The 16,839-nt window shown below is 44.7% G+C and overlaps 1 protein-coding gene across 7 annotated transcripts in view; it reads left to right on the top strand.

Moving 5' to 3' along the window:
• The window catches only part of DNAJB2 (DnaJ heat shock protein family (Hsp40) member B2), a 628,983-nt gene that overhangs the window by 473,423 nt on the left and 138,721 nt on the right, over window positions 1-16,839 (top strand). For all 7 annotated transcript variants that reach the window (XM_069616895.1, XM_069616890.1, XM_069616892.1 and 4 more), the window contains exon 8: window positions 15,365-15,435. In XM_069616895.1, the coding sequence (XP_069472996.1) occupies window positions 15,365-15,435 (71 nt within the window). The remainder of the gene's footprint in view (window positions 1-15,364; window positions 15,436-16,839) is intronic.

Below are 16,839 nucleotides of genomic sequence, written 5' to 3'. Positions count from 1 at the left end.
TACAGCAAATACAGCCAAACAGCCAAAATATAAAGTCTTCAGGGAGTGCCTAAACTGGAAGTAGATTTTGGTGGCCCTCATGGAAGAAGGCAAAGAGTTCCAAAGTTTGGCAGCAGTGACCAAAAAGGCCTGCCCCCAATCCTAGAGGGATATTGATAAGATAGGTGTCCCGAGAACACGAAGAACATCCTGGTATATATGGTTGGAATTTCAGTTGTAAATATTCAGCACCTAGACCGTGGAATGCCCGGTAACTATATTAAATGACTTAAATTGAATCCATTTTGAAATGGGGATCGAAGCACCGGGAAATGTGAGATCCATATGGAGTATCAGTGGAGACTCAAGCTTCAAGATTCTGAAGAAGTTGTAATCGATGAATCCGGTACAATGGTTGGGCTAAATGAAAAGCAGTTGCAATAGTGAATCTGACTCATAACCAGAGAAGCAACCACCGCCACATCTAAGGAGGAAGGGAGAAATGGCAAAATCCGACAGAACTCTGAAATGGAAATGGCTGACTTGAGAAATGGAATTGACATGACCCTCTATAGAGACGGAAGAGAATGTTTGGAATAGAATGAATAGATCCTTCGGCACAAATACCCCGTTCGGGAACATGTCTCCCAGATTCAATATCCCCATCTTACACCCAAGCTTTCCAAATCCCTTTAGCACACATGGGTGACATTTCTCGGATATGCCATCGGGACAGACTCTGGTAGTAAGGCCTGAATATAGCTAGGGTGATGAATCCAGTGGTGTTGTCACTCTTTTTTCCAGCTGTGAACTGTCCCCATGTGGCCAGGGGACGGCTGCCTCTATATGATCCTGAGCCTGGGGGCAGCTATATGAGGGAGGATCACATGGGGGCAGGCAACCCTCAAGGGAGTGACACATGGTATCCCCATCTTTTCCTTTTAGGGATACCCCCTCCTTTCTCCATGTATTAATGGCATATTATTATAACCCATCCATGGAAGCTGCTAAGAATACCTTCCCATACCCTGTCTATTAGTCACCAAGAACTGACTTCCCTTTTCATGAATATAAAAGTACTGTGAAGAGAAAGCATAGGGGAGTAATGAAGATCGATAAAAAATCAGAAGCACAAGCTGCGCTCTAGTGGTTGCGAGCGCATAATTGGTCCTGCTACATTAAAAACACTGAACCAGCTGACGGAAGGGAGGCGCTGGCTGACGGAACCTAGACATCTTTGTGTTGACTTAGGGTCCGCTGTGCTGCTGGGAAAGCCGTGGAGCCAACTGGCTCATGGAGAAGGCCAAAGAAAAGACTGCTGGATGCCTCTAGAGGAAGAGAAGGGAAGACTTACTGGCGTTTGTGGGTACTGGAGAGCAGCATCCATGCTGCTTGCACATGAAGCGCATAGCAGGTAAACTGGAACCGCGAGGTATATGGAAGTCACAAAGCGAGGTTGGCAAACCCGGAAAACAGGAGCAGGACGCATAAGAGCTGCTGCAGACTTGCTGTGGGAGAACTGAAGCACACCAGAGTGAACCAGTGAGTCCACCAGAGGGAAGCTGCAACAGCGGGGCACTTCGGCAACCATACTGAAGGCAAATAAGAATAAATGAAGCATATAAGACAGAATGTGAGCCTCGATATTTCCAAAAGAGAAATAATGGCATGAATAAGATATTGTCAAGTCTGCAAGTATGTCAAGTAAAGCATATTAGAAAGCCCTGGCAGGAGAGTATACCGGGCAAAGTCAAGTTGGCAAGTGTGTAAAGTCGATCACATTAAGTCCTGATATGAGGATACATCAAGTATAGCCAAACACGGTGTTGAAATTAGTTTAACTGGGATAAGAAACCTGGCAAGGGAACACACCAGGTTCATGCGAAAATTAAGACGAATAACCAAGTTGTTTAACATAAAAGCAATTTTTGTCATTTTTATAGCGCCATTTCCCAACTGTAAGGCCTCAATGCGCTTTGTGGTCTAAGTATGGGAATGTTCTAAAAGGAGGCATAAGAAGCGTGTGTGGATTTGGCCAAGATTAAGACTTAGGAGGGCTGGCTAGGATCCAGTAAGCAGCCCAAGAAGGCAGGCATGTGCGCAGGTTAAGCGGGAGGACATGACAGAGCGCTAGTGCAGGAGGCTCAATCTGTATGCAGCTAGACTGAATTTTGTCATAGGTTGTCGCTGTATTCTAATGGCAGAGGTAGAGGCAAGTCTGGTGTTTCAGTGCGAAACCGTTGTGACCATCTACAAAGAATTTGGCATAGTCATAGCTGCATTCTAGAGTGCGTGGATGGATTTGATTTTACATTTCTAACGTGCATACCTCCAAGAGAACCTGACAGCGAACTGCATCTAGGTGCAGATGATAATATAGTGCTGGTACAGAACTCAAAAATGCCAAATGATCAAAGAACTACACAAACAGGTAGGTTTTTAGATGTTTGCGAAAAATAGTCACGGAATCCAATTGACAAAGATATGTTGGCAACGAGTTCCAGGCTCGTGGGCCTGCAACAGAAAAACGTCACCCCAGGTAGTTTGAGAACAGGGAACCACCAACAAGCATTTATCCTTGGAATGCAGAGATCGAGAAGGTTTGTATTTTTTGATTTTGGCTACTAAATGAGCAGGAGCGAGGTCATGGATACATTTAATAACCAAACGTAACAGTTTAAATTGTATTCGCTCCTGAATAGGGAGGCAATGTAGGATCCTCCGGACACCTGATATTGGATAGTTTACAGTCCCTTTCCATCACTGCTTGTGGGACATTTCCCCCCTCATTTGTGTTTGATTGGATTTTTCGTAGACAGTGAAAAGACCAATCGTACTGCAGCTTTTTGCGTTTTCTGAAGCCGTTGAAGTTGATATTTAGCTAGGCCAATCAGCAAGGCATTGCAGTAATCCCATTTAGTGTTTATAAGAGAATCCACCACCATAGGGTGGTTTCTCTCAGAAATTAGTGTAAGCAGAGGTTTCAGAAGCTTCATCTGATAATAAAAAGATTTTATTATCTGGTTTGCCTGCAAGGTTCCATTCATGCATGATTGCCAAATGACACCAAGATTTTTTTTTTATCGTTTGGTTATAATCCGCGGTTTGTCCAGAGTGGGACAAGGTATTGAGTCCAACTCTTTGCATAGTTTCTTTTTGGGACCAAAGACAATCTCTGTTTTGGATGGATTTAATTGGAGCATATTTTCCTGCATCCAAATTTGTATTTTCTCAGCACATTTCACCATACTTTCAATTGCCACTGCCGACTGTGTAAGTCTTACATAAATTTGCGTATCACCCGCATAAAAATGATAACACAAATGAAACTGGGCAAATATATTCAGCAATGGACCTATGTATAGGTTAAATAATGTTGGTGACAAGGACGAACCCTGCAGCACTCCTCACCTAATAGGCAGAAATTCCGATAGATATGAGCCTGCTTTAACTCGTTGCACAAAAACGATCTAAACCATTGACTGGCTAAGTCTGACATCTGCGCTATACACAACAGTCTGGTTAGAAGAATGAAATCCACTGTATCAAAGACCGCCGTCAATGCATGACCAGCATGCTCCTTTGTCGGCAGCCTCTAAAATATTGTCCCAAACGATGAGCAAAGCAGTCTCTATCCCATAACCAGCCGTGCCTGTGGCGGATGTCCACCGAAGTAGCACGTTTACACATACCTTAAGCGCAGATGGAACTTAACTTTGATGTCGCTGTGTCATCTTCTTTGGGTGAGAAAAAACTAACTACCCTGAAAGACTTTTTGGGCACTTTGGACAGCCGACCCTATTAGCCTACCAAATGCAATAGACTGGGTGATATGGAACATTTTGTCGAAGGTACAGATAGGCTACCATATGAACTAAGCTAATGGGATTCTCTGAGTGCTATAGACCAATTACCATTTATAGTATGAGTACACATCCCCCATGTTCTACAAATGCTAAGCAGTCTGGAAAGTATGTTGTCAAGGACATCTGCTTGTAACGGCTGTGTGATGCAATGGCTACATTGAGCAGTTATAGGTGCAATAGAGGGTTACAAACATATATATTCGGGCATCCTGGGAAGGCTAAACAAGGTTGGCGTAAATGTGGTGGGGGAGGTGGAGAGGGGACTTGGTGTATGATCGTCTGTGGGAGTGGAAAGAGTCACGGTTATCACAGTATGCCAATGCGAACAATGCTAGCATCCGTTGTCGTGTTGAATTGTTGGTGTTTTGTTGGGTTTGGGCCAGCACTTGGGTGCAAGGAGCATTCAATGGATGATGTGGAAGAGGGATTCAAGAAGAGGAAGGGAAAAGCCAGGTTTTGAGGGCCTTTCTGAATGTGAGGTGGTTGTCAATGCGGTGGATGTGGAGAGGGAGAGAATTCCATATGGTGGGAACTTGGAAGGAGGAAGAGGAACCTCCCAGTCTGGTGCAGTTATATTGGGAGATAACTAGTCGAAGTCGTGCGTTGGATCTGTGTGTCCTGGAGGGTCGCTAGCGTGTGAGTTTATCTTGAACGAATACAGGACCGGTGTTGATGGCACAGTGAGTAATGCACATTGCTTTAAAGGTAGTCAGTCGACCAATCTGGAGCCAGTGTAGGACTCTCAATGTGGGGCTGATGTGTTCTCTAGGTTGGAAGCCAATGAGCAGGTGAGCCGCAGAGTTTTGGATACTTTTGAAGTTTCCTAAGTTGGACTGCCAGGCACCTAGATAAAGGCAGTTTGTATAGTCTAAGCTGAACAGAAAAGTCTAAAGACGGCTCCTACCCTTAGGAGCTTGGACATCTGTAAGAGGAAAACCTGGGTATGGGGGCTGTCCCCTGGAAATGTGACCTTTATCCATTGGGAACCTTTGTGTTGGAGTTATACATTCCTTTTTAACTTGAACATTTGGGCACTTTCACGGGCAAAGATATTACCCTTCACATATTAGAGTTGTTTTGCAGAATGTGAGGGCGAGGATAGGATTTGCTTTGGACATCTTGACATCAGACAAACCCTTCATTTTAGTAGGAAAGTTCCTTTTAGAATAGGGGCAGCAAGGCATTTTCCAACTCCTTTTTTGTTTAAAATAAGTCTATTGCCAAAACTATTAACTGTGTCTGTGTCCCATTCCTGGTTTCTCACACTATTCTCTTATGTGGTCTCCTCCAGGCATAAATCGTTCATCTGACTGGATTCCATTTACGTTTGTCTATCTGGTGGTAAGAGAGCAACAAGGATTGTAAGAAATGGGAGTGGGAAGATGCTCTCTCAATATGGACGTGGGGGTATATCCAGGAACCTGTCATCCAGGCCGATTGAAAATGCCCCTCTGCAGCTATGTAGTAAACTTCCATATCTGCGGCTCCCATGTCTCCCTGCCCATAGGGGCAAGTCACTATTTCCCATAGATTTATGAGTTCTTTGTTGTCTGGCCTAGGTGTATCCGCAAAAACCTTTGGCGCTATAATCATTTTAGCTATCCTGACATATACTGAGAGTGATAGGCTGGTCATCTAATGAGACTGGCTGTCGGGGAGTCTAAGAATGTATAACTTTGAGTAGACGGGCATGTTTTCTACTAACTACAATACCAAGGCATTTTACTGACTCTTGCTCTCACTTATATTCTCCCACAATATCTAGTTTTGTAGTGGTTTCATTTAGGGGGAATAATATGGATTTTGACCACTTGACGTACAGCCCGGAGTATGTGCCAAAACAGGCTATCTCATGTGTCAATCATTGGGTGCAGGTTTTGACTCAGGTTTTTCAGGTATAACAGAATATTTGCCCACACATGAAGAAATAATCTCCCTACAGCCTCCCAGCACAAGACCCCTATCCAGATGCTGGTTCCTGATCTCGATAGCTTATTGCTCCATGAATACAGCAAATAATATGTGGGAAACTGGAACAACCCTGTTCCGTTCCCCTGCACAGTGGAGAAGAAGGTGAACATTTGCCCATGGTACAGACTTTGGCTACCAGTGCAGCATACAACAGTTGTAAACGACACATAAAATACCCCCCCCCCACACTCCCTCAATGCCCATTTTCCATTTCCCCCAGCACTGTGAATGAGTACTGCCACGATAGGGAGTCAAAGGCCTTCTCGGCATCTATGAACGCTGCTATAGCTTGGGCCTCTGGATCTATCTGTGCTAATCCTGCAAGTGGTCTTCGTAGGTAATGGGCTGTTCTTCTTGGAAGAAACCTGGATTGATCTGGGTGGGTGCATTGCTGGTGCTACCAACTTCAGCATGTGTTTCGTCATGACCGTGGCAAATATTTTAGTGTCTATGTTCAGCAGCGAAATGTAATTCTTGTGGTCTTTATCAGATTTCAATATTCTGGTTAATGTAGGCCTGATTCATGGTTGCGGGTAGGCAGACTGTACCACTTCCGCCGTTTTTGAAGCTGCATGTCGAGTCTCACTGTAAATTCTTTATAGAATTCAGCGGTTAGGCCATCTCTCTCAGGAGCCTTTGCTGTGGGTTGTGAACTTGCGCGGTAGTTAGCGGGCATTCAGGAAAGGTCCTAGTTTCCAGATCCACTTGTTAAGGACCTTTCATCTTTATTCTCATGCAAGTGTGCATAGTACAGGTGGACTACACCGTGGATACCTTCAGGTGAGGTTACTGTGTGACCTGTTTTGTCCTTTACTGCTACAATGTCCAATATGTCTCTTGCACCGTTAATCATGCATGTGACCTGCCCAGCCTTTGCTTTTCACAATATTTACGAGTTATAGTCAGTCTTTCCAGGAATGTTATCTCCATCCGCTGCTTACCGGATTCTTTTGAGTTTGGTATGTAGGGGATGTTCTTGGACTGCATTACGTGTACCCTCTAGCTCCTGTTCAACGTGTTTTATTTCAGTTTCTTAGTCCGTAAACTCACATCAGATATATTTGAGTATACCTCCCTCCAAGCCTATGTAGATACTTCTATTGTAGACCTTGAATGCTTCCCAAAGTTTGGCTACCAGTGATACTGGCCCAGTATTGAGTGCAAAAAAGGATGCAATGGTGGATTCTACCTCCGTCTCGAAAACCAGATCCACAATTGACCCGACCTTAAATATCCAGGGGGGGGATGGTAAGAAATATTGAGGAGCGAGAAAGACCACTTCAAAGCGGAGAAGTCTGAGAATGTCCTTTGAAGTAGTTGACGGCAAAAGTGGTGGCATGGAGCGTTTGGGACAATGTCAGTTTAATGTCGATTTGCGATTGCACATCATGGACTGAGGAGTAATATGAAAAACCTACAGAGTCTGGATTGAGTGTGTGCCAGAGATCGACCAGCTCAAAGAACGGCAAAGCCTCCTACATTTCTAATGCAGGCTTGGTAAGTTCCCTCGGTCTAGTGCTCGATCTATCCCAGTGTATACCCAGTAGTATTACAATCTCCCAGCCACACCATATGAGAGTCTATATATTTCAGACATCTGTCCGTTAGGGCATAGAGAAATAAGCAGGAGCATATACTTTAACAGGCATCATTTTGCTGTTTGCCAGGAACCCAGATATTATATGGCATTTATAACACGCCTATAAACCAGTGTTTCAAGGCGCGACAAGGCAAGGGAGGGAGAACAAAAGGGAAGACGGAGACAATGATCTTACTAGGCCAGGTAACATTGGGATTGCGCAAGTGCAGGGGCGGAGGGGGCAGTGCAGTAAATGGGATCACAAAGTAAAAACAATTTTAAAAAGTGCGGCCAGCTGGTGGCAAGTGCAAGGGTAAGTGCAGACATCAAGTGTCTGTAGGGATACAGAAACAGACCCCGAGTGGAAGGGTTGCCAGGGGGGCGGGAGGGTAGTGCAGGTGTGCAACTGGTGGGGAGGGCCCGAGATCAGAGGGTAGCCAGGTGACCAGTGCAGTTTCAGTTTCAGACGGGAGTTCAGCAGGAGAGAGGAGGAGAGAAAGCAGAAGCAAAGAGGAAAGCCTTGAGGTGCTTCCGGAACCGGAGATGGTTCTCCAAGTTTCAGAGAGGCTAGAAGGCTGTTCCAGATGGAGGCCCTAGCCGAAGAAAGAGATCTACCACCAACTCGTTGCTTGGAGAAGCCACTGACCCTGTATACAATGACAAATCTCCCTTCTTGGAGGATCTCTGTCGCGGTCCTGCAGGATGGGAGCGATTGGCGAATCAAGGTGATGATCCCTCTGGGGCTGGATGAATGAGTGTAGAATCACAGAGGGCCCCATGCTTTTGCGAAACTCTTTACGAGAGCCACGTAAATGTGACTCCTGCTTGTTGTTATGTTTGCCTCTTGATGCAGACAATCCGCTTGGATTTTCCTAGCTTTAATTACATTGTTTGAGGCCCCTAATGTTCCAAGGGAAGCAGAGTGGCTTCCTTTGCATTATCATACTTTTAACGATGCAGCCAACTATATGTCTAGAGCACATGCAGGATTGCCCGCGAGGCTGATCTTCATTGTGCAACCTTTGTTTGAATAGCAGAGCAGGACTTTTCGGACTGTTTGTTTGCTGTAAAATCCAGGTAAAAGGATACTTTATTCTCTTGATAGGCGAGTTCTCCCAGCATTCTTGACCGGCTGAGAATTGTGTCCCTGTTTGTTTATTTTGCCATTTGTATAGCGCGCCCGACCCGTAAGCATCTGGGCCCATATCTTACAAGATTATGACGGTACATTCCTTACTTGGTTACATATATATATATTCAATGAAAAAACTAAGTTAAAGGGCCGTTATGGTTAAGTTGCACTAATAAAAACCTATGAAATTCAGTTAAAAAAAACGTTGTTAAAAGGACGGTACGGTTAGAAGTAAAATCGAAAAACCCCTGAAATTCGACAGTTATGGTAAGCTAAGCAACCATAACTCACGCCACCACCGTGCACTGCTATGACTAACACCCAGGACATCAAAGATGACATCACAAATATCACATATTTTAACTGAATTTCATAGGTTTTTATTAGTGCAACTTTACCATAACGTCCCTTTACAGTGAATTTCATGGGTTTTTACCAGTGCATGCTATTTTCCTACAACAAATATTGTTATATTTGGTAAGTATGATATTAGTGTCCAATTTACAAAATGTCACGTTAAAACTCAGCCATTTCCCACCTTCTAGAATCATTGTTAACACTTCTATACACGTTTTGCAACTATTTCAACTAGTTTTGCATCCGTAGATACCTACGAACATCTGACTTCATTGCGGACCTTCCGGACAGTGCCACATGACCATACGCTGGTGCGCGGCATGATGACGTGTCCGAGAACCCGTCTGCACTTCACAATAAGATCCGTCCTTCGCGGACAGTTCGGAACTGCATTTTCTACTGATCTAGCAACTTTCAACTTCAAAATTTCCCTTGCACACCTCCGACACCTTTTCGTACTCATTATCCATTACCAATCTAGTACACAGTACATACTTGGAAGAATTTTACCAAAACTGCTATTTATCTTAAAAATGGCATCAGTTATTGCCATCCCTTATCCCCAAGAGCCACCACCACAACCAGCTGGAGGACCTTCACAACAAAAAAAAGCACAGTACTTTCAAAGACAATGAAGAGGACCCAAGACCATGAGGTAGAGGAAGTGCCTACTTCTAGCACCAAGATCGAATCATGGGTGTACCAGTTCTTTGCTACTGTTGGGCGTGTACCAAAGGCTAAAGCTACCAAAGTGAAATGCACTGAGTGCAATTTTGTACTCATTCGCAGACTACCCGGACAGTACTCCTACGGGACCACCTCCATGCGCCGCCGCACCAAATCCAATGACTGCAATGCTCTCAGAAAGGTTATTCCTTTCTCAGCAAGTAGTAAGCTGTCTTCCTCCACCTCATCTTCCTCAACAAATTCTGTAACCACACAGTCTAATGTCTCCGGGCATTGGTGCGTTATAAATAAATAAATAAATAAGGAGGGCTGCGGACCATTATCGTCCATTGCAGCCCCTGAAATGGGGGATAAAGGCCATTAGCACCCCTGGTTCCCAAAGCGGAAACCCAGGGTGCTAAAACATAGATTTTTCTTCCTATAGCGGGACGCCTGCGGCGTCCTGCTGTAAGAAGGAAGGATTATTCTTCCTACAGCGGGACAATCCTTTTCCAAGACAGCCAACATGGAAAGAGAAGGCGGGGCTCCATACACAGCCCCTCTTCCCTTGCTATGTCAGCCCGCAAAACCCTATGAACATATTACCACAAGCACTTTTTTTCCCTTTCAAACCTATCCTACCTTCGAATATCTTTACCACATAGCCGGTCCCAGGTAGACATAGCCACTTTAACACCATTTCTCGTCCCTAGCGGTCATGGCCAGTAGCCAGATTGTCCGTGCAATAACCTATGCCATGACCCAGACAATCTGGCTACTGCCCACGGCCACAGGCTATACCTCAGTCACCAAAGGTATATGACTATTTTTAGTACCTACATTATTACACTTGTCAAAAAATAAAACACTGGCACATTTGCAAAACCATGCTTTAATGTCCCTGCCAGTGCTCGCCACGAGTTTGCTCGAAATCCGCCCATGTTTTATTTTTTTAAAAGTGTCAAAATGTATATACATACAATAGTCAAATAACTTATCCCACACTCTACAAAATCCATTCAGTCTTTACACAAACATTGAAGGTTTGGTCTATAATCTTTCTCAAAACTTTTGTCCACATTGGTCAAATAGCAACAAAGTTATAAGCCATCAAAAAATTTTGAGACCCCACCTCTAATTTCGCCCCCTCTTGAGAAAATCCCACCAAACTTTAGAAAACCATTTATATCTAGATCCAAAATCGTTTTGCCAAATGTTGTGCAGATTCGTCAAATGACACCACATTTATATGCCTTTACAATATTTTGGGACCCCCCCTCTAATTTTGCCCCCTCTTGACAGAATCCCCAAAAAATTTGCAAAACCATTAGGGATTCGTTCTAGAATAAAATTGCAAAATTACATGCAGTTTCATTGAGTGGCGCAAAAGTTATAAGCCATCCAAAAACTGCTTTTCCCCAACCCTGTAATGCAGAAATAGGTACAGATGTCCTAGGACTTCTGAAGTGTCCGCGAACACCACAGGACTGTCCCAGGACATCCAGAGTGTTCGTGGACCTTCGGGGGGTGAAACAACCCGTTTTTGGCTTCTTATGGCCATATCCAATCGAATCCTCACCCCCCCACCTCCCCAGAGATTGTTTGTCGAGTTTGACAAGTGAAATGCTGCTTTTTTAAAAAAAGTTTTCACTGCGTTGTTCGCGGACCCCAAAAAAGGCAGTGAATCCAAGATGGCGGGCGTTTCAAGAAAACAGATGCATTTCATGTTTTCTCACCATCCAATCAGCGGACGTGTTCACGGACTACGCAAAAGTCCGCAACTTTTTCTGGCCAATCGGAGGCCAGTCTGCGGACAGCACAGCCAATCAGAGGCCAGTCCTCGGGCCGAACAGGGAAGTGAGTCAGCGGAGCGGACATAGATATCACTCATTTTTTTGCTTTACATTTTGGTCATTTAAAAAGAAACTACTGGACGGATTTACACCAAATAAGAAAAAGCACGCTTTCGGGACCAAGCCGCCGCTCCTGCCGCAAATTTGGTGTAAATCCGTCCAGCTGTTTGGGCTGTAGGCGTGAGCAAAGTTTTTTCCCATTATGTCTATGGGGAAAAAAGAAATTTTGGGACCCCCCTATAACTTTGCCTACCCTGGACCAAACCTCACCAAACTTTGCAACCAAATTCAGAGTACTTTTTTTGGTGAGGATTCGTCCAGGGGGAGCGAAGTTATAAACCGCCCAAAAAGTGCTCTTCCTATGGAAACATCAACTTAACCATAACTACCATGGCCATGTAATTTATATATATATATATATATATAGTACAAGTTATTCGCATATAGAACAGTAACTACACGGTTGCAAATAAGCAAGTCCTGACGATGCAGTTATTAGCATGCATTCAATTTGCAGATCAGCCAGCCTGGTAGTGAGGTCCAGTAATTAAAGTTATAGGCAGTTTAACTAGGTGTAAGGAGTGGGTTAGTTGCAAATTCCCTGGGTGAAGAGGTGAGTTTTCAGTTGTTTATGAAAGGTCCAAAATGACTTTTCTGTTCTCAATTTGGCTGTTAAGGCATTCCATTGTTTCACGGCTATTGTGGGGAAGCCGTTACCCACTGCTTTTTGTAGTTTGAATCTGGGTTTGGCTAGCAAGTTCATATTGACCGAACACGTGGGCCTGTTGGACTGAGATCTGACCACTTTGTCCGCGATATATGTGGGCGCTACTTTGGCTAGACATTTGTGTGTCAGAATACGTTTTGAATTCGATACATTCTTGAACTGTTAGCAAATGGGCATTCTGTCTAGTAGTAGATATGTGGGTCGCTTTGGGAAAGTTCAGTGTCACTCTTGGGGGATTTTTTTGTAGTACCGAAGGTTTTTTAATGTTATGGGTGTTGGTACCCGCATAGAGGGTATTACAGTAATCCAATCTGGTTAAGATGAGGGCTCTGGCCAGAGTAATGCAGCTGTAAGGTTACAAGAAGGGTATTCATGCACTAATGAGCTTACAAATGTATGCTGTTGCAGACACAGTGGCATTCACTTGTTTCACTGGGGTGAGTGAAGAATCCAGATAGGAATCAAGGATTTTGACTTCTTTGGACACTTTTATAAGGTTGCCGTCAAGAGTAATGCAGCTGTCAGTTGACAAAGGGTCTGCAAGCATTGATGAGTTTACAGGTCTATGCTGTTGCTGACAGTGGCATTAACTTGTTTAGTTAATGTGAGTGCAGAGTCCAAGTAGGATCCAAGTGTTTTCACTTCTTTGGCCACTTTTATAAGGTTACCGTCGATGTTGAAGGTTTGAAAAGCGTCCTTTAGTTTAGTGGGACGGAGTTGTGATCTATGTGGAGCAGCTCCGTCTTTTCGTCATTCAGACACAAGCCCATGGTGTGCCTTCCAGGCTTGGATGGTTAGGTAGATGGCATTGAGAGTGGCAAAGTCAGTGACATAGTCGCCTCTGATGGGGATGAGGATTTGGGTGTCATCTGCATAGTTAGTGTAGGCGACACCCAAGTCATCGAGGCGGTCAAAAAGAGGTTTAGTAAAAATGTTGTAAACCATTGGAGGGACGCAGGAATTCTGGTTATTAGAATTTACTTCATTTTGCTTGTGCAGAGGTGTTCTGTGATGATCCTCCATATGGTGTCACTTCTCCCCAAAGGGGAGTTACTTTCAATGAGGCTAGGGAGGTGTGACGCTAACCATTAGTCCCCCGAGTGATAGTAACATGTGGGAGCACCTCATGGGGTGGAACTCCCCTCCTGGGAATAAGGGCATGAGTCAGTGGACACGGCATCTTTAACTCTCAACCCCACAGGGTAATAATGCCCAAACCTTCTCTTCCTAGGATACAGTCTGAAATCATGTGTTCTAAACTGTCAGACAATCTCGCTGTAATGAGTACAGGGATGAAGAACCCGAGCACGTTGCAATCAAGTTGGAAGAGTGCTCGACCAGCTGCTGTGAATCATACCGACGTTACGCGGAGGCACTCCCTGCTATTTAAACCAAACGGCAAACACAGACTTTGGTCTAAATCCGGAAGTAGAACCCGGAGAGCAAGGATGCTATCGAGAAGCCGCAAGGTTGAAATGGAGCTTTGGGAGACTTCAGCTAGGCAGCTCTCCAGTGTAGCAGATACTAACAGCGGGATGCCTGCACTGCGTCTTGTGAGTCAGCACACTTGAAGTAGAGAAACTGAGAGGTGGTGGCGTGACCTTTCGTGGGTGGACCGTGTGGTCCGATAACTGTGCCGATACTGTGTATTCTGGCCTACCGCAGATCCGAATCTATGTGGAGTACGAGAAACTGTGATGGTGGAGTTGTGACCTGTAACGGGTGGACCTTCCTGGACTTGCTCCGAGACCATGTGCATTACCTGGCCACAAAGACCAGCCAGCCTACGAAGAGGAGCAGAGGTAGAAGGTGGAAGGGCAAACCTTTGACCCCTGGAAAAAACGGTGAAGAATTCTGTGAGAGAAGGTACCTGGAATAAGAGTAAGTCTGTCATGGGGCTGGGAAAGTTTGAGACTGTAAGTCTAGAAGTAGAAGAAGTGGAAGAGAAAGTGAAGCACGTTGAGGCAATTCACTGGCCAGTTCCACAGGAGTGTGGTACTAGAGTCAAGGAAGACTTGGGGAGCCTCTTCATTGTCCCAGTGGGGGCAAGTTAAAGAAAGTAGAGCAAGTAGAGAGTGGAAGAAGCCTTTGTGGGAACTACAAGATTAGTTGAAGATGAGATAGCGTGAAGAGGCTTACAGAGAACTGGGGAGCAAGCTAGGAGAAGGGATTCATTCTCCTAGCCTTACCTGGGTGATTGTGGATCTTTATTTCGTTTGTTTGGGAACCTTGGAAACGTCTCCTTTGTTTGGGAACATTTCCTGAAGTTTTAAGAATGCTGAACTTTGAGAGACTCATACTCTGGAGAAGGGAGTCATTCTCCTGGGGTTTAGAAATATCATTTTTTCTTAGATTAAGATTTAAGTGGTAGAGATAGAATCTGAGTTTGGACTCGGACATTGAATTTTTGGATTTGAACTACACAGACTTCCTGACTACCTGAGATTTTGTTTGTTTGAGGTTGGGAAATCACCTCTAGTTGGGGACAGGTAGTTTTGATTATTAAATAAATAAATGTATGGCAATCACTATACCACCATTTGTTCAGACTCCTCATTCCATGCCGCCACAGTTCATACCCATCTAGAGTGTGTTTGCTAACTTTTAACTTCCATAGAAGTATGTCCTTGCTCTTTACTTGTAGTGCTAGAAGATAATATGATGTTTTCATAGCCAGATGAAAGCAGAGCTCTCCTCCTGTTGGGCCACCAGTCCCGTTTTTGGGGGTTGAATGTCAAAAGTGATGTTTTGTTTATCTCAAGTAATTCATCTAATCCTTTCAGTTATGTCTTGGCTCTGATTATTTGGCTGGCATCCACACTGCCAAAACATTGAACAACCCTGAGAGGCCTCAGACTTTTGTCCGTTTAAGGTACTTGATCGTCCATGAAACCATGGTGCAACATTTAGAGTTGTGAGCTTGTAGCCAGGCATATCTCACTTGCACCTGGCATGCGTGATAGTTCTCCACATATACACTGCGCACCATTTCTTACTTGCGTTTGTTTGCTGGACTTTTTTCAATTTTCCTTCACCCCTCTGCCTTGCAGTTTTCTGCAATTGAACATAATTTATTATGTAAGCTGTTATCAAATACCCAAACTATAACAAGCACCCGAACAAAAGCTTTCAGCGTTAATACCAAAATAATGAAAATATTGAAGGGAAGCCAATCAAAGCTTGCAAATATATGACAACTAAATGTAAACCTCTTCCTTTCCTCTCTCCCTCCAGGATCGTGGAGAATGGACAGGAGCGAGTTGAAGTAGAGGAAGACGGCCACATCAAGTCCATCAGGGTGAACGGTAAGGAGAAGATTAGCCCTGCGGTCCGCCGTTAATGCCCATCCATCAGCAGGAGTTCAGAATGGTAGCGCAGAGAGGTCTGTCAGGACAGGCAGAGAGAGGCAAGCGAGGCAGGGAGTCCACGTCACAAGCATTCCTGTTATAGTATAGAATAAAAGTTGTAATTGTGCACCGTTTGCCTTGAATCTGGGGCGTCTTCAGTCTCTGCTTGTTCTGCCTTGAATTCTTTTCTTGGTCTTGTTTCAACCACTGTCCCCGGCAGGAGAAACCCTACAAGTGTTGGACACAGGCGGCCCACGTTTATCTTGATTTGTAGGTGAGTTTTACAGATGTGCCAGATACCTGATCCTCTGAGGTGTGCCCAGGCAGAAGATCTGCACAGATAATATGTAGGCTGCATTTACAATTTCTGACCATACATAGGACAGTGTTTAGGGGTGACCTGAACTAGTTCTGAAATTTGAGGGATCATGGTCCTTATTCTTGGTGGATAGTGGCATGGCACAATTTGTCAAAACACGTCACGTGGAAACGTGATTAATAGTCTGTATGTTCTTTTGTGTTGTAACTGGACAGAGCTCCTGCCTGGCAGTGACCGATCAGCTGTCAGTGAGAACCTAGTCCACTTCCTTACAGTATGTCTTTGAGGGGAATCTCCATGGAACCTGTGTTACAAAAGATTCCTGTTTGTGTAGTTTTCCCTCCAGTTGTGAACCCCCCATTCCCCCACCCCCAAACTTTTTGCTTTTGTCTGACCATCCTACCCTGACTTTTACCAGTAGAGCCCAGCCTTCTGCTGTACTCCGCTGGGCTGTTGCTCCTCTTGTTAAGGGGAAACTGACATGCCCGTCAGACTGTCAGTACTGGGGGACTTTGTTTCCCTTAGTCTTTCACGTTGTTACCACTTCTTGGTAACTTTTTTCAGTGTACAATGTCCCTTCCAGTACAGTGCACTGGGGTCTTCTTTTCATTTTTAAGGCCCTAGACACCCTTGAAGGATTTTTGGTGAATGTACAAGTGTTCCCAGGGCGGAGCTGGTGGCAGCTGTTACTTTTAAAGCATTTTTGACTCTTTTCAATGGTCCAATCCGCGTTTACGGCGTTTGGCCCAGGACAGTGGCCCGTACCTATAATGGCCATGCCACGAAGTCCAGGAAATTCCTTATTTGTTCATGCAGGCTCCCGCAAAAAAACTAAGCTTTCGCAGGCTTCTGCATGCTTTGTGTGTGCGCGCCCATGATGTGGGCTGGAGCCGTCTAGTTCCAATACACATCCTGGGTGCCAGGATGTCTGGGGTGCTGGGGTGCTGGGATGACTGGGCCCACAGTGGTGCGTGATTGGTCCATGTCCGGGATGGTTGAATGTTGGCATATCTTCTATTGGATGGCCTTCGTTTTGGCATGAA

The sequence above is a fragment of the Ambystoma mexicanum genome, chromosome 9 (genome assembly GCF_040938575.1).
Source record: "Ambystoma mexicanum isolate Mex_15411 chromosome 9, UKY_AmexF1_1, whole genome shotgun sequence".
Taxonomy (NCBI): Eukaryota; Metazoa; Chordata; class Amphibia; order Caudata; family Ambystomatidae; genus Ambystoma; species Ambystoma mexicanum.
This window is presented reverse-complemented; position numbering and strand designations above follow the sequence as displayed.